At 41.1% G+C, this 26222-nt stretch overlaps 1 protein-coding gene across 5 annotated transcripts in view; it reads left to right on the top strand.

The window, feature by feature from the left end:
- The window catches only part of CCDC91 (coiled-coil domain containing 91), a 315195-nt gene that overhangs the window by 128668 nt on the left and 160305 nt on the right, over positions 1-26222 (top strand). For all 5 annotated transcript variants that reach the window (XM_077825315.1, XM_077825324.1, XM_077825306.1 and 2 more), the window contains one exon: positions 21398-21475. In XM_077825315.1, coding sequence (XP_077681441.1) covers positions 21398-21475 — 78 coding nt within the window. The remainder of the gene's footprint in view (positions 1-21397; positions 21476-26222) is intronic.

Raw genomic sequence — 26222 nt, 5'->3', positions numbered from 1 at the left:
ACAGCAAAGATAAAGCGATCACCTTGTTGCTATCGGTCCCAGCGTGTACAGAAAGTGTCACTGGAGAGAATATTTTTCAGTTTCTGAATTCAAATATGGAGGCATGGAAAATTCCGTGATCAAACTGGCTTTTGGAAGTGACCGTGCTTCTGTCATGATGGACTTTCACTAGTGTGGACTTTTAACATGCTTGCAGCATTTATTTGAGAGCTACATCCATCTGGTTTTGTTGTGGGCTGTGTGTGTCACCTTGCGCATCTCAGGGCTGCGAGAGGCCTGCAGTGGTGTCAATGCAATAAAGGGCAACTCACACTTTCTATTACTTGCAATAAGTAAACGAGGAGACACGGGCATCCAGGTTGTCAGGGAGGACTTGGCCTCACCTCGCAGTAGTAGTGCTACCCCATATAAATGGTTGGGGTTGCCAGTATACAGAAATAAAGCGTCTTCCATCTTGTGAGGTCCGTGATCTATCAGCCTTGCTTCTGTTAGTCCTATGATTGATACACCAAGATGGTCTATTTCGCGTGAGACAGTGACCTGATGACCATGCCTGTGAAGAGTTGAAACATTCCAAATTGCAATTTTGGTGGACTGTTGGAGATCCCAGATACAATTGGATGCATTGTCACAATGTACTGCAGACGTGCCTTCCGACATCAGAGGACACGCGTCCCCAGGGCGGCTTTGGCACTAACCTTTCATGTTTGCACCAAGGGGAGACGGCACCGACAAGACATCTACAACTGAAAGTAAGGCAGGGGCTTTAACCCTGGTGCTGAATACTAGGTTATTCATGGTAAAAAAGAAAAAAAGAAAGAGCGAATGATTATTCTGGGAAATACCTCGTCCCACTGGGGTGAGATGGAGGTGCAGTAACGCGACCCTTTTCCTGGGCTACCAGTACTGGCTTCACACTGTGTGACCCAAGCCATTGAGTCTCTCAGCAACTTCCTTTGCCTCAGGAAGCTAGGAGCAGATGCTGCCGTATATCTTTGTCACCGGTGTTAGCCATCATTTTCAGGGTTCACATTGGATCTGTCACCTCGCATAAAGCCCAAGGTGATATTTTGGACAAGCCTTCATCGCCGATGGCATGGCTCCAACGAGCAATCCCCTATTTCAGATGTTACACGCCATCCACCACGATGAGGTACAGGTCAGACTTGGGTGGGGGTAATACTGATAATTCTGCTTGTTACTATAATTTCAACCATTGTGCCTGGTACCAAAGTTAGGTTTATTGGCCTGTGATTTCTAGGCTCACCTGTAGTCAGCTTTTCAAAAATTGGCGTTATATTAGCTGTCCCCCAGTAGTCTAATACAGAGGTTGATTTTAAGTAGTACACACCACAACATCATATTTGAGTTCCTTCAGAACTCGTGTGAATACAGTCTGATCCTGGTGACTTAATACTGTTTAATTGATCAGTTTATTACAAAACCTATTGTACTGATAGCTCATTCTGGGACAAAAAGAAAAGGAGTACTTGTGGCACCTTAGAGACTAACCAATTTATCTGAGCATAAGCTTTCGTGAGCTACAGCTCACTTCATCGGATGCATACTGTGATATACAATTCCTCAGATTTGTCACCTAAAAAGAATGGCTCAGGTGTGGGAATCTCCCTCACATTGTCTGCAGTGAAAACCAATGCAAAGAATTCATTTAACTTCTGCACAAATAGCCTTGGCTCCCTTAAATGGTCCTTTAGCATCAAATTGTCCACTGATTGTTTGGCAGGCTTCCTGCTTCTGATGTGCTTTTTTTTTTAAAAAAAGAAAAGCTATTTGGTTTTGATTCATTTGCTAGTTGCTCTTTTTTGGCCTGCCTAATTATACTTTTACACTTGACTTGACAGTTTGTTCCTTTCTGTTTTCCATAGTAGGATTTAACGGCCAATTTTTAGAAGTTGTCTTTTTGTGTCTAATCACCTCTTTTACTCTATTTAGCCATGTTGGCATTTTTTTGGTCCTCTTCCTGTGTTTTGTATTTGGGATATACATGTAGTTATACATGTAGATATACATGCATCCAGTGAAGTGAGCTGTAGCTCACGAAAGCTTATGCTCAAATAAATTGGTTAGTCTCTAAGGTGCCACAAGTACTCCTTTTCTTTTTACATGTAGTTTGAGCCTCTATTATGGTATTTTTTAAAGAAAAGTTACCATGAAACTTGCAGGCATTTGATGCTTGTAACTGTTCCTTTTCATTTCTGTTTAACTAGCCTTCTCTCCCCCAAAAGATGTTAAATTTAATCATATTATGGTTCGTATTACTGAGTGGTTCAACTACATTCATCTATTGGACCGGCTCCTGTGCATCGTTTAGGACTAACTCAAGTATTGCCTCCCCCCCTTGTGGGTTCCAGGACTAGCTGCTCCAAGAAGCAGTTAACTGTGACTAGAAATTTTATCTCTGTATCCAGGGCCGTCCTTAGGCATAGGCAGCTGCCTAGGGCACCTGAAAATTTGGGGCACCACTGGGTCTTAGTGACCACCTGTCTCGCGTTCCTGTCCCTGTTCTGACACTTCCTACAGGCTCCCACAGCTGGCTGCTGCAGCCTGGTGAGTCTTCCGCAAGAGGGGATCTAGTAGTTAAAAATGAAAAAGCCTTCCAGTGGGCCAGACCTATTAGCAGAACATTGAAACTGCTAAAGAGCCATTCAATGGGTAATGACAGGTTTCAGAGTAACAGCCGTGTTAGTCTGTATTCGCAAAAAGAAAAGGAGTACTTGTGGCACCTTAGAGACTAACCAATTTATTTGAGCATGAGCTTTCGTGAACTACAGCTCACTTCATCAGATGCATACCGTGGAAACTGCAGCAGACTTTATATATACACAGAGAATATGAAACAATACCTCCTCCCACCCCACTGTCCTGCTGGTAATAGCTTATCTAAAAGCCATTTCCAGCACAAATCCAGGTTTTCTCACCCTCCACCCCCCCACACAAATTCACTCTCCTGCTGGTGATAGCCCATCCAAAGTGACAACTCTTTACACAATGTGCATGATAATGAAGTTAGGCCATTTCCTGCACAAATCCAGGTTCTCTCACTCCCTCACCCCCCTCCAAAAACCCACCCCCATACACACACAAACTCACTCTCCTGCTGGTAATAGCTCATCCAAACTGACCACTCTCCAAGTTTAAATCCAAGTTAAACCAGAACATCGGGGGGGGGGTAGGAAAAAACAAGAGGAAATAGGCTACCTTGCATAATGACTTAGCCACTCCCAGTCTCTATTTAAGCCTAAATTAATAGTATCCAATTTGCAAATGAATTCCAATTCAGCAGTTTCTCGCTGGAGTCTGGATTTGAAGTTTTTTTGTTTTAAGATAGCGACCTTCATGTCTGTGATTGCGTGACCAGAGAGATTGAAGTGTTCTCCGACTGGTTTATGAATGTTATAATTCTTGACATCTGATTTGTGTCCATTTATTCTTTTACGTAGAGACTGTCCAGTTTGACCAATGTACATGGCAGAGGGGCATTGCTGGCACATGATGGCATAAATCACATTGGTGGATGTGCAGGTGAACGAGCCTCTGATAGTGTGGCTGATGTTATTAGGCCCTGTGATGGTGTCCCCTGAATAGATATGTGGGCACAATTGGCAACGGGCTTTGTTGCAAGGATAAGTTCCTGGGTTAGTGGTTCTGTTGTGTGGTATGTGGTTGTTGGTGAGTATTTGCTTCAGGTTGCGGGGCTGTCTGTAGGCAAGGACTGGCCTGTCTCCTTTGTGAGAGTGTTGGGTCATCCTTTAGGATAGGTTGTAGATCCTTAATAATGCGTTGGAGGGGTTTTAGTTGGGGGCTGAAGGTGACGGCTAGTGGCGTTCTGTTATTTTCTTTGTTAGGCCTGTCCTGTAGTTATAAGGTCGAAACAGCAGACTGGACTTCTACATAGAGTGCTTCCGCCGACGTGCACGGGCTGAAATTGTGGAAAAGCAGCATCACTTGCCCCATAACCTCAGCCATGCGGAACGCAATGCCATCCACAGCCTCAGAAACAACTCTGACATCATAATCAAAAAGGCTGACAAAGGAGGTGCTGTTGTCATCATGAATAGGTCGGAATATGAACAAGAGGCTGCTCGGCAGCTCTCCAACACGAGTTTCTACAAGCCATTACCCTATGATCCCACTGAGAGTTACCAAAAGCAACTACAGCATTTGCTCAAGAAACTTCCTGAAAAAGCACAAGATCAAATCCGCACAGACACACCCCTGGAACCCCGACCTGGGATATTCTATCTACTACCCAAGATCCATAAACCTGGAACTCCTGGGCGCCCCATCATTTCAGGCATTGGCACCCTGACAGCAGGATTGTCTGGCTATGTAGACTCCCTCCTCAGGCCCTACGCTACCAGCACTCCCAGCTACCTTCGAGACACCACTGACTTCCTGAGGAAACTTCAATCCATCGGTGATCTTCCTGATAACACCATCCTGGCCACTATGGATGTAGAAGCCCTCTACACCAACATTCCACACAAAGATGGACTACAAGCCGTCAGGAACACTATCCCCGATAATGTCACGGCTAACCTGGTGGCTGAACTTTGTGACTTTGTCCTTACCCATAACTATTTCACATTTGGGGACAATGTATACCTTCAGATCAGCGGCACTGCTATGGGTACCCGCATGGCCCCACAGTATGCCAACATTTTTATGGCTGATTTAGAACAACGCTTCCTCAGCTCTCGTCCCCTAAAGCCCCTACTCTACTTGCGCTATATTGATGACATCTTCATCATCTGGACCCATGGAAAAGAAGCCCTTGAGGAATTCCACCATGATTTCAACAATTTCCATCCCACCACCAACCTCAGCCTGGTCCAGTCCACACAAGAGATCCACTTCCTGGACACTACAGTGCTAATAAACAATGGTCACATAAACACCACCCTATACCGGAAACCTACTGACCGCTATTCCTACCTGCATGCCTCCAGCTTTCACCCTGACCACACCACACGATCCATCGTCTACAGCCAAGCTCTGCGATACAACCGCATTTGCTCCAACCCCTCAGACAGAGACAAACACCTACAAGATCTCTGTCAAGCTTTCTTACAACTACAATACCCACCTGCGGAAGTAAAGAAACAGATTGATAGAGCCAGAAGAGTTCCCAGAAGTTACCTACTACAGGACAGGCCTAACAAAGAAAATAACAGAACGCCACTAGCCGTCACCTTCAGCCCCCAACTAAAACCCCTCCAACGCATTATTAAGGATCTACAACCTATCCTAAAGGATGACCCAACACTCTCACAAATCTTGGGAGACAGGCCAGTCCTTGCCTACAGACAGCCCCGCAACCTGAAGCAAATACTCACCAACAACCACATACCACACAACAGAACCACTAACCCAGGAACTTATCCTTGCAACAAAGCCCGTTGCCAATTGTGCCCACATATCTATTCAGGGGACACCATCACAGGGCCTAATAACATCAGCCACACTATCAGAGGCTCGTTCACCTGCACATCCACCAATGTGATTTATGCCATCATGTGCCAGCAATGCCCCTCTGCCATGTACATTGGTCAAACTGGACAGTCTCTACGTAAAAGAATAAATGGACACAAATCAGATGTCAAGAATTATAACATTCATAAACCAGTCGGAGAACACTTCAATCTCTCTGGTCACGCAATCACAGACATGAAGGTCGCTATCTTAAAACAAAAAAACTTCAAATCCAGACTCCAGCGAGAAACTGCTGAATTGGAATTCATTTGCAAATTGGATACTATTAATTTAGGCTTAAATAGAGACTGGGAGTGGCTAAGTCATTATGCAAGGTAGCCTATTTCCTCTTGTTTTTTCCTACCCCCCCCCCCCGATGTTCTGGTTTAACTTGGATTTAAACTTGGAGAGTGGTCAGTTTGGATGAGCTATTACCAGCAGGAGAGTGAGTTTGTGTGTGTATGGGGGTGGGTTTTTGGAGGGGGGTGAGGGAGTGAGAGAACCTGGATTTGTGCAGGAAATGGCCTAACTTCATTATCATGCACATTGTGTAAAGAGTTGTCACTTTGGATGGGCTATCACCAGCAGGAGAGTGAATTTGTGTGGGGGGGTGGAGGGTGAGAAAACCTGGATTTGTGCTGGAAATGGCTTTTAGATAAGCTATTACCAGCAGGACAGTGGGGTGGGAGGAGGTATTGTTTCATATTCTCTGTGTATATATAAAGTCTGCTGCAGTTTCCACGGTATGCATCTGATGAAGTGAGCTGTAGTTCACGAAAGCTCATGCTCAAATAAATTGGTTAGTCTCTAAGGTGCCACAAGTACTCCTTTTCTCAATGGGTAATGAAGCCATTTAACAGGCATTTGTCAAACCCCAGGTATATACTGTCAGTTTCTGAATTTACTGACAAAAACAGTTGTGCATTACTATAATATTTACTCAGAACATGTCAGTCTACAGGACCTTAGTTTAAAATTTGTTTTAAAAATATTTCATTAGTGTGTTGGTGAAGATTATAAAATCACATCTCTAAAAAATCCTTGCATAGATTTTTAGATGCACAATCATCTTTAGCCTTAAATGCTTGGATCTTCAGACATATAGTTTTTTAAATAAATCCTTTAAAAGACCACCCTTATCTAAAATACACATTTTAATTACTATAGTAAAAAAAAAACTTGCTTTCAAAGCCTTCCTGTCCTTTCTGTCCATCCCTTTCTCCCTTCATCCGCCCCCCATCCCTATTGAAGAGAGCCTTAAAGGGACAACACCCCTTTCCTTCCAGATAGCTGGACAAAGAGTTTCCCTTTCTTTACTTCTGACTGTCCGATTAACTAGTTTTAAGAGAACCCTCCAGAAAAATCAGTGCCTTTAGTAAAATATAAAATCCTTTGTTATGCCTAAAATCTTTGGAAACATATTTTTTAAAGTTGGTGAAATTTCATAAATGTGTCTATTGTTATGGAGGTCACACAAAGTAAATGAGTGTTCCCTTTTTCTAAAAGCAATGAACATTGCTATGAACACAGTAAATCTCTATGACTGATTAATTTAAAATAATGTCTTTATTTCAGTGAATTAAATATGCAGTAATCTGGAATGATTACTTTATGAAGGCTTAAGAGTACATTTGGCTGTAGCTCACGAAAGCTCATGCTCAAATAAATTGGTTAGTCTCTAAGGTGCCACAAGTACTCCTTTTCTTTTTGCGAATACAGACTAACACGGCTGTTACTCTGAAAAAAAATCAGCTTAGAAATACTGATTAAGAAAATGAAAAACGGAGATGAGCTGCATTACGTATTCCATAATATTTAATATTGTATTGAGTAAGACAGCTGACTCACACTTACTACAAAGTGTTTGGTAATAAATGTCTGACAAACTTCAGGGCATATCAAAAAAACCTGTGACTGACATTTTTTATTCCCAAATTTAGTGCTTTTAATTAGGTACCATCTGCATATCCATTCTGCGTGAGGGAGAGGGTACAGGGGTCTCTGCGGGGAATTGTGACTCTCCGCCACCATGAGGCGGGCTGGGCATCTTGTTATCCTTTGCTGCCTCGTCCCTCCCCCCCCCCCACCCCCCATCGGGCATAGGAGCACCAGTTAAATAATACTGCGTAGGGCCCTATAAATTCTAAGGATGGCCCTGTCTGTATGCCATCCTGAGGTGACATGTACCCAGCCAGCATGAGGATAGTTGAGATCCCTCATTATTGCTGTGTTTTCTGTTTTTGTAGCTTCTTTATTCTCCCTGAGCATTTTGCAATCACCATCCCAATCCTGGTTAGGTGGTTGGTAATATATTCCTACTGCTATAGGAATTAGTATATTCCTACTAAAAAGAAAAGTAGTACTTTTGGCACCTTAGAGACTAACCAATTTATTTGAGCATAAGCTTTCGTGAGCTACAGCTTACTTCATCAGATGCATTCAGTGGAAAATACAGTGAGGAGATTTATATACACACAGAACATGAAAAAATGGGTGTTTATCGTGCACACTGTAAGGAGAGTGATCACTTAAGATGACAGGTTTCAGAGTAACAGCCGTGTTAATCTGTATTCACAAAAAGAAAAGGAGTACTTGTGGCACTAACCAATTTATTTGAGCATAAGCTTTCGTGAGCTACAGCTCACTTCATCCGATAAACAAGGGGAAATAGTTTTACTTTGTGTAATGACTCAACCACTCCCAGTCTCTAGTCAAGCCTAAGTTAATTGTATCCAATTTGCAAATTAATTCCAATTCAGCAGTCTCTGAACAGGAGTCTGTTTCTGAAGTCTTCTTTTTTTTTTTTTTTTTAAGAATAGCCACTTTTAGGTCAGAAATCGAGTGACCAGAGAGATTGAAGTGTTCTCCGACTGGTTTATGAATGTTATAATTCTTGACATCTGATTTGTGTCCATTTATTCTTTTACGTAGAGACTGTCCAGTTTGACCAATGTACATGGCAGCGGGGCATTGTTGGCACATGATGGCATATATCAGATTGGTAGATGTGCAGGTGAATGAGCCTCTGATAGCGTGGCTGATGTGATTAGGCCCTATTCAGGGGACACCATCATGGGATTGTTTAGTCTACGGAAGAGAAGAATGAGAGGGGATTTGATAGCTGCTTTTAACTACCTGAAAGGTGTATCCAAAGAGGATGGATCTAGACTATTCTCAGTGATAGCAGATGACAGGACAAGGAGTAATGGTCTCAAGTTGCAGTGGGGGAGATTTAGGTTGGATATTAGGAAAAACTTTTTCTCTAGGAGGGTGGTGAAACACTGGAATGTGTTACCTAGGGAGGTGGTGGAATCCCCTTCCTTAGAAGTTTTTAAGGTCAGGCTTGACAAAGCCCTGGCTGGGATGATTTAGTTGGGATTGGTCCTGCTCTGGGCAGGGGGTTGGACTAGATGGCCTCCAGAGGTCCCTTCTAACTCTGTTATTCTATGATTCACAGCCCTCGACCTACAGGGCGCTTATTTTCACATATCAATTCATCTAGCTCACAGACGCTACCTATGAGTCACAATCGATCACAACCATTTTCAAAACTCTGGCCGTGGTCGTGGCTCACCTCCACGAACATGGGATCACACAATTTTCCCCTACCTGGACAATTGCCTCATCCAGGGCAACTCCTATGGCAAGACACTTCAAGCTACCCGTTTCGCCATCTCCCTCTTTCACAGTCTAGGCCTCCAAATAAACATCCAAAAATCCACCCTGACACCTACACAACAGATCGAGTTCATTGGAGCTCATTTCAACTCAATCCCGAGCAGAGGCTCGCTCCCATATCACAGATTCCTCACGATCACGCAGCTCATACGCACGCTCTCTGTTCGTCCCAGGACAAAGGCAAGAATCTGTCTACAGCTCCTTGGTCACATGGCAGACACCACCTTCATGGTCCAGTATGCCAGGCTACACATGAGATGTCTTCAGGACTGGCTCAATTCCAATTTCAAACCCAACAGACACACCTTAGGAATGCTGCTAACTCCTCTTCCCAATGTTCTAGCTTCCCTATATTGGTGGACAGGACCAGAAAACCTCTGCACGGGGGGTTTCCTTCCAGCAACTATCCCCAACGCTAATGCTCACCACGGATGCTTCCCTAATCAGTTGGGGAGTGTATCTAGGGGACACAGGGCACAAGGCCAGTGGTCCGCATCACAGACGCACTTACCCATAAATCTAGAGCTCAGAGCAGTGAGGCGAGCATGCCTTCACTTTCTTCCCCTCATAAATCTATTCGGGTCTTAACAGACAACATAGCATGTATGTACTGCATCAACAGACAAGAGGGAGCCTGATCACATTCCCTTTGCATGGAAGCCATCCGACTATGGAATGGGTGCATACAACATCAAATGCAAATCATTGCTTCCTATCTACCAGGCTGCCACAACAGTACTGCCGACGCACTCAGCAGGAACTTCTCGAGAGAATACGAATGGGAACTGCATCCCGCAGTACTTCAACAGCTCTTCTCCCTCTGGGGCATCCCGTCAATAGACCTGTTTGCCACAACCCAGAATCGAAAATGTTGCCTATTTTGCTCCCAAGCGGGACTCGGGACTGCATCTCTAGGAGACGCATTCCTCATCCCATGGAACAACACTCTCCTCTGCGCCTTCTCACCAATCCCTCTGCTACACAGGGTTCTTCGGAAGATCGTAGATGACAAGGCCTGGGTCATCCTTATTGCCCCGGCTTGGCTGAGACAGACGTGGTATCCTTACCTACTCTGCATGTCCTACCGTCATCCACGGGCTCTCCCCAACAGGCCAGGTCTCCTTTCCCAGGACAACGGACAGGTTCTTCACCCCCAACTCCAAAAGCTCCACCTGACAGCCTGGTTCCTTCATGGATCCAAATCCATGAACTAGCCTGTTCCAAGCAAGTCCGATACATCCTTCTGCACAGTAGAAAAGACTCTATTCATAAAACTTATCTGCAGAAGTGGAAGTGTTTCGCCCTCTGGTACTCATGTAATCACTTAATGCCCAATACGGTGACCCTCCCTAACATTCTAGACTACCTCCTGAAACTAAAACAGGGTGAACTTTCACTTAGCTCCATCAGAGTATACCTGGTGGTGTTTACCACCTTCCACGACCTGTTAGTAGGTTATTCACTCTTTACCCACCCCACCATAAAACGATTTCTCATGGTCCTGCAAAATCTGTACCCTGAAATTTACCCAAAGGCAGCTACATGGAATCTTAACCTCATTCTTCACGCTCTCATGAAACCTCCATTCGAGCCCTTGGCTACCTCCTCTTTTCTCCATATGTCCATGAAGGTAGCTTTCTTAGTTGCAATAACATCAGCAAGGAGAGTAGGTGAAATAAGCACCCTGATGGCCCATCCTCCCTACACGATCTTCTCCAAAGACAAAGTCACTCTGAGACCACATACTAAATTTCTCCCTAAGGTAGTATCCACCTTCCATCTTAACCAACCTATATACTTGCCTACTTTTTATCCCAAACCGCACAAGACTCCACATGAGGCATCCCTGCATACTCTTGATGTCAGGTGAACAATCGCCTTTTACTTAGACAGGACTAAGCCATTTTGTAAATCTCCACGACTCTGTCTCCATCACCGAAAGATCGAAAGGTATGGCTATCTCTAAACAACGTCTGTCCAAGTGGATCTCTGACTGCATCAGATCCTCTTACCGTATTCAAAATATTCAACCGCCCAAAGGCATTAAACTCATTCCACTCGAGCTATGTCGACATCCATCACCTTCCTACATAACGTACCCATTTCTGACATCTGTAAAGCGGCTACGTGGTCCTCTGAACACACGTTTGCCAAACACTATGCTGTCATGCAAGATACCACAGCAGACACCATAGTAGGCCATACAGTACTCTCTACGGTACTCACTGCCGCATCTCCAAAGTCCCACCAACCATAGTGGGAACTGCTACATATCCACCTAGAGTGGAGCACCCACAGGGACAGCACTCGAAGAAGAAAGGGAAGTTACTCACCTTGCAGTAACTGAAGTTCTTTGAGATGTGTGTCCCCGTGGGTGCTCCACTCCCCACCCTCCTCCCCTCTACTTTGGAGTACTAGTATAATCGCTCCACAGTAGAGAAGGAACTGAGGGGGGTGTGGGACGCAGGCGCTTAGGAAGATTCCAACGAGACAGGAGATACCAACTGAGCGCCTGTGTCCCGACCAGGCACTGCTACCGAAAATCTCCGATCAACGGCGCCAGGACGCACTGACACCTAGAGTGGAGCACCCACAGGGACACACATCTCGAAGAACGTCAGTTACTGCAAGGTGAGTAACTTCCCCTTTTCTTACAACCTGTTGATCTGAAGACACTCTAGTGCCATAGCTCTTATAACAGAATATACATTCTATGATAAACAAAAATAGTTACTTATCTGTATCTGATATACAATAGCATGCTCTACTGTGTATGTTCATTGGTCACGATGGGACTAATTCTCCTCACACATCTACTGTTTCATACTGGTTTAACTCCACTGAATTCAGTGGAGTTACTCCTGCTTTACCCCTGTGGGAATGAGAGGGAGTCAAGTCCTAGTGTATCTTATATTGTTGAGACATTAAAGTACCAGAGTGTCAAAACACAACTGAGATATAATTATATTGACTGATACAGACCTTGATGTGCATTTATTGAGTTTATAAAAAAAAGTTACTTGATTTTTTTGTGGGGAAAAAAGCTAATTTTTAGGGAGGTGGAAATCTTGATATATTGCACTTAATTGCTTAGATAAAAGGTGATACAGACAATTGTTCTTCCTTGTAGTTGTGCTTGTGCAGCAGTGCTGTAACTGAGAACGGTGAAAGCGTGTCACTTTCTAAAGTAGCTGCTTCCAACTCAGTTTAACTCTGGAGGAGAACTGCCTTACAGATGGTATGCAGGTTCAGCACCAACATGTAGCTGCCATTCAATATGGTAACACTGATCTTTTCCCAGCCATTACAGAAGCATGTATTGAGCTTATTATGACATGGATTTGGTTTAATATATTACTGATATGTTTTTAATATGTTTCATGACTAGCTTTATGTAAACAACAAGGAATGTCATTTGCCCTGAGGCGGCCTAAGATGTGTCATTATGGATTATTACTACTCCATTATATTTTAATAATGCCAGGCAATATTTTAAGGACTTTGTCCTAATCAGTATTTTTTCCATCCATTATATTATTTCTCCCTAATAGATGCATCCTCATACTAACTGCTGCTGCAGATTTCTAATCTTTGCCCATTCTAACATTATTACCTTTCTGAATTCCTTTCCTAATGATGATTACTGATATTCTCATGAAAGATTTTTCCGTCTTCCTTTAATTTGAATCCCCGGGCTGATCACAAGAACAAAATAGTTGGGAGACCAGGCCTCTTTCACCACCTTAATGGCAGTATTATTAATTATTCCTTCATTTATGTAGTGCAGGGTGTACTGAGTGCTCAGGATTTGTTTGTGGTGTTTGCACAGCCTAAGAGCTGGGATTGTAATATTATTCATGCCTTCATTTTGGTGGGCTGATCATTGTTATATAAAGGCTATTTTGAAATAAAACCTCATTTCCCTTTTGAATTGGTATGTCTGGTCCCTTCATTGGTTGTGACAGGAAGTAACTGCAATTCAGAAGGGTGGCCATTGGATGACAGACACTCTCACAGGTTTCTAGTCGGACGTGTCTGCGAGGCAGTTTAGGAAGTTCCCACTTGTTCATTCAGATGCCTTTTTTTCTTCAGATATGTTCATCAGTATCCTCTTTTCACTAAAATGTTCTTCTCCTGGTCCTTCCAGCTTTTCTTGCTTCTGTCTGTCTTCCATGTGGAGTGCAAACCTAAACAAAGACAACAGCAGCCCATTGGCTGCAAAACCGAGGAGCAGTAGTTTTCCCATACTTACTGTATGTTCAGGGCATCCTACCCATAACTACTGAGTGCACTGTAGTTGCCTTTTCTGCTCTTGGGTACAGTAAAAGGAGTCAGCTTGAACTATATGAAGAGGAAAAGTCCAACTCAGTGGGTATCCTTTCTCCCTTGCCTACACACAGTTCTGCCAGCTGCAGTTACAAAGAACGCTTTCTGGCTGTATGCCACGGGGAAAAAAATCTCTTCAGCTCCAGTAGGTTCCAGTACTCCAAGGAAAAGTCCACAGAATCAGACTCATTGTAAGGAAGGAAGAAAATGTCACAGTTCAGATAAAAGCTTTTTAAAAGCTTTTTATCCATTAAATTCTATATTCTCCCTACAGAACTCCAGAGATCCCAGATCCTCCCTATATGCAATCCTCCTGTGATGAGGTACACAAACATAACACTGTGCCAGATCATGAAGGGGTTAGCACTTTGTCTTAGAGGTGAGACTACTTTAAATCCCCATCTACAACACCTGCCCAGAGGATGGGCCCTCCAGCTTCAATATTGAGGAGGGAACAGAATAGAAGGGATAGGAGGCAAACTTCTGAGGCAGCTGTAGTAACTGGGGAACATACATATCTAGACGCTTAGTGGGAAACTGGGTTCACAGGTTTTTATGGACTTCCCTAAGAAGAGAAGGCTCAGTCAAGAAACTGTTTGACTACTTGGGAGTGGTAAAGATTGTGCAGGTCTCCTTGAGGGCAGAGAATATCTAGAAATGTGGACTGGAATTTTTCCCTGCATGGAACTGACCCCAGCCCATATGTTGGTTCGATGTATGGTGGTACTTGTTTTGTTTTGAAGGGAAAAGCTATTTTTTTAATGTTACATTGAAAAGGATCTTCCTTTAAGGCTCCGCTGCAGCCAGTTGGCATTCTGTTGACATGGCAGCTGCACACTTAGTCACTGAGGGTCAATATCTACTTGCTGGGCATCTCTCTTTTCTAGCTAGCCTCCAGTCTATAGGTTCTCAAGTTAATAAGAAAAGAACACTCAACTAAATGGAAAAGAACACCATTAGACTGCTCTGTACATTTAAGTGTATCCTTATGTATTCAAAAGAGCGATACCCATGCCAAAACAAGAGAGATTAATATGTATCTGTTTGATGTTCTTTACAATTCTCAAGAGTGTATGAGGGGGTCAGAACAGTGCTCAACCTAAGGCCCTGAATAAACACATGAGAGAGCAGAAATTCAGCACTGAGACACGCACACTTCTATACTTGCTTGAACAGGTATAACTTCAATATATGTCTCAGGAGCCTGCTGCACATTCTGAAAAGATACAATATTGTTTCTCAACCAGTGTGTCAGAACCCGCCCAGTCCCTCCCAGGCAGTCATTAAAGGCAAGCAAGGAGGTCATAAAGTATTGAAAATTTTATTGCAATCTAAAGCCAAAAAAAAAAAAAAAAAACTTGTGCCCTCACTGCCCACACACACTTGGCCATCAAAGTCATGATTCTGAGTCAACTTCATGAAATAAACACAAAATCTGTGTAGTCTTGTAATTGTTACTTTTTTAAATTACTTTTATAGTAAATATAAGGAGTGTTTTGTTTTTTTTTTACTTTGAACAAGGGGTCACTATACTGAAAGGGCTGAGAAATGCTGAGAGAGAGCCATTGTACAATAACTTCCTACAGTTTGCTTCTGTATGTTTTAACTTTCAGTACAAAATGCCTCCCCTTCAGGTTCTCAGTGGCACCCAGCACATTTAGAAAAATTCTAGTTGGAACATCATAACAAGCCTATGCCTTTAAAGACTGCATTTACTTATTTATGAACATCTTGGTAAGGGGCTCCCGCTGTGAGAGAGCAAAAAGAGACACATGAGAACATCCAGAAGACAGGTTTGTTTGTTAGTGACATTCCAAATCTGTCTTTCTTTGATCATTCTCCATTGAAGTAGTGGTCAAATAAAGGAATGGAACAGCAAGAGTTTTGTCAGAGGTTTGCCCAAATTTACAGAAATTGCTCCCCAAAGTTGGGCTGAACACACACAAAGATCCTTCAGGAGGCAGAAAATATAAAACGACCTAAAATCCTCATATGCCTGAGATGAAACCTCAGAATTATTCTTGAGTCATTTTCAGACCCACTTTCCAATTTCCCTATATTTCCTTAAAATCAAATTAGTATTTCTGATACACACTGTGGTTCAACATAAGTGCTATCTTCCCTAGGGGCAAAGTCATACTGAGGGCTTTGGACAAATTCATATGAAAGAAAAACCCTGTATTCCATTATCACAGGATGTTTCCATTCCACTGTTCTGTCCACAATACAAAAAAACAAACTACTTTGGCATAACTTGTTTGTTAGATGATCAGTCAAAATCTACACTTCCAAAACTCAAAATTTCAGGAAGTTTCATGTCCTGTTCTTCTGTTTTTTTCTGAAGTGGTGAGGTCAGAAGACACTAAAGAACACTGTATCCATGAGGATATTAAATTGTATTTAAGAAGCCTAAAAAATAAAAGGCCTACCACCATCAGAAGGAATTAAAGCACATTCTTAAATATTTGCAGCCCATGGTGTGAACTAAATCTAAAGTGTTGGTTGAAAAAATATGCGAGGTGGCACCCACAAACCAAGCAGTACAAGCTTGGCCTACAGGGATGAGTGGATACAGCTTTTGTCTAGGAGGCACTCAGCTTTGTGGTTTCTACCTATTCTTGTCCCCTACATACTGTCCTTTCTTCTTCACTACTAGCAAATTAAGATTATTAGATATACTAAATCCAAAGAGAGAAACTGCTGGTTTATCCACAGTTTTTTTCATTAAGAAAGGCATGTCGAGTGATCCATCTCTCCTTGATTTTTGCAAAAATAATTATTCATAATTTTTTAAAGTACTCATGTGCTTAATCTGACATTTTCATATAACTATTTATAATCTAGTCTGAATATAATAATCCCATGAGCATGAGTTACTAGTTTATACTTACCCACATCTAAGCAATACATGCTATGAACAAGTTATTTTATATTAAAACTTGAAAGATTCACTATGAAGAGAAGTTTATGGGGTATCTCAGTGGTCATCCTTCTGTTTTGCATTTTTTCAGATGCCTCCATTCGAGCCAAAGGCGGGACCTGATCTTATAAACAAAGATCAAATGTTGTTCTCACAGCGAAACTAACATTTTTGGTCCCATCAATCTTGGTATTGCTCACTTACATTTGAGATGTATTTGAAATGATCTTTGAAAAAATATTTTCCTGTGTTGACCCTTTAACTATTTTTCAATTCATAACATTTATTCTCCAATACTATTCTGCTAGAATTGTTACTGAAAGTGATCTTTACCCGCAATCCCCTTTTCCATATCTGTGATCAAAGATACAGTGACATGGAAATGCCTGCTTTCTGCACTTTCCCATGTTCACTTCTTTTATAGCTAACTTAATTTGCTAATGACTTGTGAAGTTTTGGATATTAAGCTCTGGACTGTATTTTTCCCATACAGTAGATTCTATTCTTTTGTACTTAAAAAAGTTGCTAGTTCTCAGCATATCAAGTGTGGGTTTTTTTTACAATGTCTGAGTTAGCATGTGGTGTCATTGATATGTGTCATATGATGTGACCTGACTTATATAACCAGATGTTACAGTCCCAATGTGATGTTATCTGAACATAGTAGTGTATTTGCATATTAAAATCCCTCCCTCTCTCCCCCGCCCCCAATTAAATCTTCTGCTTTGAGTCTGATATTCAATACTGCTCCTAAAAATTTACAGGTGATATCCTTCAAGTATCCAAATACTTTTGCTGCAGATAGGTCAGGAGGTATGCTAATGTGAAAAGCTATGATTCAAACTCGTTTATTGAAAAATCTAGAGATGTAGCAAACAGTTAAAATGTTTAAATTTAATTAAATACTGCTTTCACTTACTATAAACTGTTATCACTTGGGTACATAAACTATCTGTATTAAATTATATTTCAATTTCCATACTTAGTCCAGTTCTTTAATTTGCAAAATATTTATTTAGTTTCGTAGGACATTGTTCTGCAGTGGAAGAGGATGATGTGTGTTAGTCAGGCATTCGTGATGTACTATCTAACTGATGAACTAAACATTTATTAGGCAATAAAATGTTTCATAAATTTAAAAGCACATAAAATACATCCTATTCTAGGGTCTAGGGCCCAGGATTTCAAAGATATTTAGTTGTCTATATGACTTCAATGGGAATTAGGTGGCTAGGTTCATTTGAAAATCACACTAGACAACTATCTGCATCTTTAGGTACTTAAATATCTTTGAAAACTTAACCCTAGGTGCTTAAACAATATCTACAATTACAATCGAACTAGGAAATACAAAATCAACATAGTTTTCACATCCAAAAAAAGCTTCTAACTAATTCAAATGAGCAAAACATCCCCACTCACCATCTTTCCAAAGATCACAACCCGACCAAAACATTCTAAAAAGGGAGATTCCAGAGTCAAGGTGGCACTGGGGAGAGTGATTGGCCAATAGACCCTTTCTCTTAATGTATCGGGGCTCCCAATTAAATGCTTTTGCTAATAGCAACTGTGGCGTATTGCACATAAAAAGATTTGGCGTCTCAAGTAAATATGTCTCAAAACATTTAAAACTGTATAAATTGAAGCCAACTCTTCAAATTCTGCCCAGAAAGTAATAGATAGCAGTGCAGGTCATGTAACACAGGTTGTCATATACTCACTGCAAGATATCCTGCTTGAAGTGTTGTTCTGCATTGGAGATCACGTTTTCCAATGGATTTAAAATGTGTTTCCAGATACAGCTGTGATGATTTGAAGAATCTGTACAATTTAGATTCTGTGAGATGATGAACACTGTGTGTGAGACAGCAAACTCCATTTTGTGTGTAAGGCAGGTCTTTGCCTTTTTGCAGTCTTTTACTTCTGTGATGGACAGCAGTTCCAAAGGACAGTAGTACAGGGCTGACAATAGAAGGTTGTTAAACTCTAATGGCCACATATTCAAATTTAGCACCTTTAGAGAAAGAGATGGCTGCTACCCAGAGCACACCAGTTTTTCAAGTCTTGCCTCCAGGGGGAAGTAAGTAGGCAATGGATCATCTGGTCAGGGACTGTGGTCACATGTTGAGGATGAATAGAGTCAGCTAACAGAGGGGACTACAAGGTTATAAAAAGGGAAGAATCTCCTCTATTTGTTGTCCCTTCTCAGCCATTTTGATCAGCTGAGAGGAACTGCATGTACAAATTTGGGGAGCTTTGCCTTCCTGAACACAGATTACCCCCCACTCCAGAGGTTTAAAACCCTAATGAGAGCCCAACTGGATCTGTGAAACGGCACATTGTAGTAGCTTAATCTCAAGAGTAGACCATTGTAGCAAGACCCACGTTTAGGGGTGGGGGAGAAAGGGTTTCAACCTCCTTATCAGGAACAGATAAAAAAAAGTGTTGATCCTGGTTACTATCTCAAAAAGCAACAGAAGATCTAACAAGATGCCCAAATTGCAAACTCAGGTTACAGAGAGCTGACAGATGCTTTAGATACAGGAAACGCTATATTGTTCCATTTATCTTCTAGTGCTTCCCCCAATTCACCAACATTTCTTTTTGTTAGAATTATTAATGTATGAAGGGAATGCAGAAGATGTAATATTTCTATGTAAGTAAAGTATTTGGTATGGTCTCTAAATTTTAATTGCAAATTAATTCAGATTGGCTTGGAGAAGAACAGTGTGTGCTGAAAACTGGCAAAATAAGAAAAATAACAAAGTAGTGAGTTGGGGAGAGGTGTGTAGTAGGGGTTCAACATGGAGTAGTAAATAGCATGACAGTGAAATTCTAAAGTTATGAATTGTAATTTAAAAGTAATTGTGAACACCTGCCATTAGTGAGAAATAATGCAAAGTAACCTAGAGAATTAAGAACCATGTACAGAAAATAACAAAATAAGATTCAATGTAGAAAAATACAAGCTAATGCAGTAATGTGATGTTATAATACTGTGAAATGTATAATTATTTAAAGGAAGAAAATTGGGAAGCAGGAATAGTAAGTGTTTTAGGGGTGATAGTGGACAGTAAACTAAACATGAATTCACTGAACATTATGGCACTTTAAAAAAAGAATGTATTTTTGAGCCATCTAATAGCCCTTTGTGTCTGGGTGCCTAGATGTGCCACATTGAGAATGCCTTACTCAGGGCAGACTGCAAGAAATAGGGCAGACAATCCACAAAATTGGTGGTTTATTCTATATTTAGATTCACCAAGCCAGTAACAAAACAGCTCCTCTGTAATACCACACTGGTTACCAAGAAGTCAAACGCAGTCCCCTTTAGGCATCCCATATAGTGAGGGGTTACTGAAAATCTGATTCACCATATGTGAGGTTCACCAATCCCAAAGGACTAGACACTTATCCCCAGGTGACTGAGTCTCAGATCTTACCCAATAATCACGCTGATGCCAAACTAAAACTCACTAACTAAAACTAAAGGTTTAATAATAAAAGGGAAAAAAGAGAGTTTCAAATGGTTAAAAGACCAATATACATACAAGTGACTTTCAGCGTTCATAGTTCAGGATCACAGCAGTAATAGAATAAATAGATTCTCTGGAATCATCCCAAGAAGTCAGAATTCAAAGGCAACTTAAATGTAAAGTCTGTTAAAGTCTTTCCAAGCATTTTCCAGGTTAATCCAAATGAATGTAAGATGGAGATCTTCCAGATGACTTATACTTTCCCTGTTCAAAGTTTAAGCAGACTAGAGATGAAAGAATCAGGCCTGAAGCTTTCCTTTATCAGTCTTCTAGCAGGCTGACAAGACTCCTCACATCAATTGCCATAGCAAGGCCTTCCCCTGGGAAAGAATAGGAAATGTGGACCTTTGCTTTGAAGCTAGTCTTCTATTTCCTATGCATACATGAGTAAACTAGTTACATTTATTCACATAAGGTAATTAGCCAGTACTTCATTATAGCATAGACAGTTAAACTGAAGACAGTGTAGATAATATTACTGGTTTCTTGCAGTATCTCACATCTTTGATCTTGAGGTTAACTGGACACAACTGCATACATAATTAAGGCAATTAAGATATGAAAGGGGATTAGCATCTATGATCTAGTCTGGTTACATTGTTAAACTTCTAACAAGATCTTGGTAAACACAGACAAATACACTTAGAATCTTACAGAGTGAATGAGTTGGGGATTGCTAGCCTAATTAATATTTCTTTGATACCTGTACATAAGTGGATCGTCTTGATTACAAATTGTAATGCTTCCTGTTGAGTTGTTATGGGTCATACATAGATTGGTTGGTCTGCCAGTGTCAAATTCTTCTATATGATACTAGCAGAAAGCCATCTGGGCAATTGTATTAGGTTCTGGGCAACATATAAGTAGAAAGATACGGATAAAGTAGAGTGAGTTTAAAATATAGGTAATAAAAATTGTCATGGGGTTTGAGGGATTGAATTGAGGAAAGTCATAAAGTTCTGATCCAGAAAGATACTGACCACCCCAACTCCTTTTAAGGCAAAAGAGAATCAAAATTTAAAATATCTTAGTCAAGAAACTGCAAAGGCATTAAGGTAATATATATATAATAAGTAATAACAAAAAAGACAATAGGTATTCAGATATTTAAAGGGTATAAATATAAAGAATGAAGAAGTATTTAGTATGGCACAAGGAGTAATAGGAAGAAACTTAGAAATGGAAAATTTAAGCTGAATATTAGGAATTACTTTTTTGGACTGAATTGAGGTGGGCAGGAAGATAGTATCTAAAGAGAAGTGATGGAAACTCCATTGCTTGAGACTTTTAAATCTAGTTTGTACAAAATACCAGGAAATATGAGGAACAATCTTGTACTAGGAAAGAGGTGTACTTGGTTCACTGGATATTGCATCTCAATGTATATGATTCTATCAACCCTGTGTAGTTATTATATAATGTTCATTACATTTTTTTTTTACAGGAGAAACACAAGCTTGAGTTAGAAGACATGAGGAAAGCTGGACATGAAGCCCTAACTATTATTGTAGAAGAATTTAAGGTAAATTGCACCATCAGTACAGTTAATTTAATATTGTTTTTAGTTTCATATTTATATTTAGATAATTAGGACCTCACCCAGTAATTCCTTATTATAGGAGGGGCTGGTAGCACTGCCAATTATTAAGGTTACACAGCTCTTCTCATTATAAGACTCTGTTTCAGTTGCTTATAACTTTGCCAAATTTTGGCCATTTGGACGAAATTTTCCCTGTGTGCCCCAGGCTGATTTATTTTTTAAACATTTCAGCTGAAATGGTTCAACCATTTCTGACCATGAGGCTAAAGAAAAATACCTTGTTTTGCCGATAGTTAAAAAAAAAAAGAAATTCTGGAAACTTTTTTTTTAATTGCTCTAGTGCACCTATGGGGCAGAGACTTGAAACTTGACATGGATGTGGCCTTTGTATCAGGGATGCATATGCCTTTTGCTGACTCATGAAAAATCTGCCCAAATTTGGCCAAGGTATAAACTTTTTAAAAATTGTAGTTCTCACATGCTTCATTTATAGCAGCTAAAATCTCTGAAGATTCTGCCCCCATTGACCAAGGTCAAGCTCTCAGCTCCTAGTGCTGACCAGACTGCATATGTGCCATCTCCACAAGGCAACTGAGCATGATCTCTGCAGCTAGGTGAAGCTGGGGTTTCCCTTTTAATGACTACTCCCAGCCAATGGGCACTCTAGGCCAGGGTGGATCCAGGCACTGGAACTAAGAGCATGTCTCTTCTGCGTTGTCAACGACCACTGTGCTGGCACCGAGGTAGCGGGAAGGAGCGTGTGGTCTTATTCAAATGCACAGAAGACAAAAGCTGTATAAGAGGGGAGGGAAAGGAGTAAATTGGAACAAGGAATCTGGTGAAGGTGGGGAAGAAACTGGGACAGGTTGGGCAAGAAGACTGGTACTTGGGGGTGGGGAGTCTGGGTCTGGGAGCTGTAATGAGGGACATGAGACGGAGGGGCTGGCAGCCATTTGACTGAGGGTGGGGAACCCTTGGATTGGATGAGGAATTAGCAAAAAGAGGGGAAACTGAAACTGGTTGGACAAGGACACTAGGGTTAGGAACCAGTGTGGGGGAAAAATGGAGGTGGGGAGACAGATCTGACAAGGAGCTGGGATACAGCGGGGAAAACTGGGACTGGCTGAGCAAAGGGCTTGGAACAGTAAATCATGGATGAGTGAGCCTGAGGTGATGTCTCAATAGGGGGAGAAACTGAGTATGGTTGAGGAGGCTGGGAATTTCTGTTGGTTGGGGGAGGAGCAAGACATATTGGATGAGGAGCCAGGATGCAAGAACTGAGACTGGCTGAGCAAAGAGATTGAGATTGGATGTGGTGAGAGGGATAGAATAGGAATGGAGGAGAAATTGGGACTTGGACAGTGAGCCCAGTTGGGTGACACTAGGACTTGCTGGGCAAAGAAACTGTGACAAGGAACGAGGAGTGGGGAAGAAACAGGACTGGGACAATGCAGAAGGAGGTCAAGCTTGTGGGGAATGGGCAGAAGTCTTTACACTTCCCTCCAGAGCCTGGAGTAGAACCCAAGATTACTGAGTCACAACATTCCTCTGATGTCAGCAAATATATGTGAAACCCACTGGCAAAGTGCATGTCTCACCCCCTCTAATGCTGCTCCACATAAAGGATGACGATCTAATACTCACCATCGATTGTTCTGTTAGCTCAAGTGGCAGAGAAGGTCTGTGTGGTGGAGCTAAAGGTTCCAACCCTGCTGATGAACCATGTGGATGTTACTCTGATGCCACATGATAGAATTTGTTTTATCAGTTTTTTTCTAAAAACCTAGAAATATCTTTATACATATGGTGTTGTAAGTTGTTGAGAAGCAAGTAATTTTATTCTAAACCTTTATAATTTAGAGAAACAAAAAATGATAGTCCAAATCTTAAGAATTCTCTCTCTTAATCCCAGTTCACGGATGTGACTCCCACTGTTTTAGTCATGTGGGGTTGAATGAAATTATTATGCCAATCTATAAGAATAATCAATAATAATACACTGAGACAGAACTCATTACTAATTTTGGGAACAATGTACTTTGGTTTTAGTTTACCTACAGAAGAGCATGCTCCTGAGAACAGACCCACTCTCGGAGATGTAATCTCTGTTGAAAGCTCTCCACAGACATACAAAGAGGCCATAAGTACAGACTGTCTGGTTTGGCCAATGTTCATGGCAGAGGGGCATTGCTGGCACATGATGGCATATATCACATTGGTAGATGTGCAGGTGAACGAGCCCCTGATGGTGTGGCTGATGTGATTAGATCCTATGATGGTGTCCCTTGAATAGATATGTGGACAGAGTTGGCAACAGGCTTTGTTGCAAGGATAGGTTCCTGGGTTAGTATTTTCGTTGTGTGGAGTGTGGTTGCTGGTGAATTTTTTCTTCAGGTAGGGGAGCTGTCTCTAAGTGAGGACTGGCCTGTCTCCCAAGGTCTGTGAGAGTGAGGGATTGTCCTTCAGGATAGGTTGTAGATCCTTGATGATGCACTGGTAGTAATAATAATGATAATAGCCTACCTTAATCAATGAGTCTCGTTAGAGTTGGTATGGCAATACCCATTTTTTCATGTTGTGTGTGTGTGTGTATATATCTATCCTCCTACTGTATTTTCCACTGCTTGCATCTGATGAAGTGGGCTTTAGCCCATGAAAGTTTGTGCTCAAATAAATGTGGTAGTCTATAAGGTGCCACAAGTAGTCCTCGTTCTTTTTGCTTATTTTCACTGTAAAAGTCTTTCATCACTCAAAATAGACTTTTTTTTAAACATAAATAATTCTTAGAGAGTTTGTAAACTTTAATAGTTCTCGAATAAGTTGTTGTCCTTTGTTCTTACCTTTCCTTGGAAAAGTAACTTTTGCTTTTGAGTTTGGTTAAGGAGTTGCTTAAGCATTGCCAGATAACTAACTCCCAACTAATATAAATATTTCTATAGACAGATGGCTTTTTACATTAGTAATCTGTTATAGCATCACATGATCTAATGTTTGTACATAAAACATGTTACTACTTATATAACAATGGTGTCAGGCAATAATATGAGGGCTTGCATTTAGATACAAGACATTTGCAAGTATACATTTCCAAAGAAGGTTATTCCATCTTAAGCATTTGAGGAACAACCAGGTTTTCACCTTCAAGTGAAAATGAGTTAAAAGTAATTAATATCGGTTGTAAAACATTTTCCAATCAAACTGTTCTTCCTTAAAATTGTAGAATGAAGACTTTAGAGTTCTTATTCTTATTAAAACTAATTTCTTTTATAATTCTACAATCCTTTTGTGTGGGTTTAAACTGTCGACTTCTTTTTTTTTTTTTTGCAAAGGGGAGGGGTGAAAAGAGCCCCACTTTAATGACTTAATTTATAGCTCAGATAACATCCTGATTACCACTTAGCTTTGAATATCCTGAATGAAGAACATCCTTGCATTCTTTTACACAATCGGATCTTTTCCTAGGAACATAAATATCTTCAGTGGTTCCCTTGAGATAAGGATCATATCTATATGAAACTGGTACCTTATACAAGAGTGTGTGTCTTGGTCTTCGATAAGACACACAAGGTTTGTTTGCCTTTTGACTGAATTAAGAACCTATCTTTTTGTATTACATTTACAACCTGCAGTTAAATTCCTGTCAAATATTCTGTGTAAGGTAAAAGTCACAATAACATACAAACATAGTATAAAGGAAAATTGTATAGAATGTTAAAGCAAAATAGATGCTATAACGCTGCATTCCAGAGTTTGTGTGAATACACTTGGAAGTTTTGCATCAATATTGAGGTTTACTCCATTATGTGACTCTCATGTAAATGGGCAGATTGCAAGAACTGGTAACTGGAGGTTCCAGTCCACAGAGTAGTTACAGTATGGCCAGTGGCAGTGCAGGTTTCTCCAGACTTGCCCCACCAACGTGCCTCAAGCTGGGTTTGGAGCAATGACCTTTGGGGGAGAGGGGTTCATTCTTTTTCCCCACTTATTCCTTGCCATCTCTCTGGAGATTGTCAGAAAGAGTACAGTTTCTGTGGTGTCACTTGTCAACTAGGAACCTGATTGAGACGACCTGCTCACTTTGGGTAGGCTATTGAAAACTATTGAAAATTTCCAACATGAGCCAGATTTGAGCCACTGACCCAAGTGTGATAAAAGTTGTATTTCATAAGGCATCCACAAAAAGAAAAGGAGTACTTTTGGCACCTTAGAGACTAACAAATTTATTTGAGCATAAGCTTTCATGAGCTACAGCTCACTTCATCGGGTGCATTCAATGGAAAATACAGTGGGGAGATTTATATACACAGAAAACATGAAACAGTGGGTGTTACCATACACGCTGTAACAAGAGTGATCAGGTAAGGTGAGCTATTACCAGCAGGATAGCGGGGGGAAATAGTGATTTTGTAGCGATAATCAAGGTGGGCTATTTCCAGCAGTTGACAAGAACGTCTGAGGAACAGTAGCGGGGGTGGGGTGGGGTGGGGGGGGAATAAACATGGGGAAATAATTTTACTTTGTGTAAAATGACACATACACTCTCAGTATTTATTCAAGCCTAATTTAATGGTGTCCAGTTCGCAAATTAATTCCAATTAATACGCCGTCTCTCGTTGAAGTCTGTTTTTTGAAGTTTTTTTGTTGAAGAATTGCTACTTTTAGGTCTGTAATCGAGTGACCAAAGAGATTGAAGTGTTCTCCGACTGGTTTTTGAATGTTGTAATTCTTG

This window comes from Eretmochelys imbricata, chromosome 1 (genome assembly GCF_965152235.1).
Source record: "Eretmochelys imbricata isolate rEreImb1 chromosome 1, rEreImb1.hap1, whole genome shotgun sequence".
NCBI lineage: Eukaryota > Metazoa > Chordata > Testudines > Cheloniidae > Eretmochelys > Eretmochelys imbricata.
The sequence above is the reverse complement of the archived record's forward strand: the minus strand, read 5'-3'. Positions and strand labels throughout refer to the sequence as shown.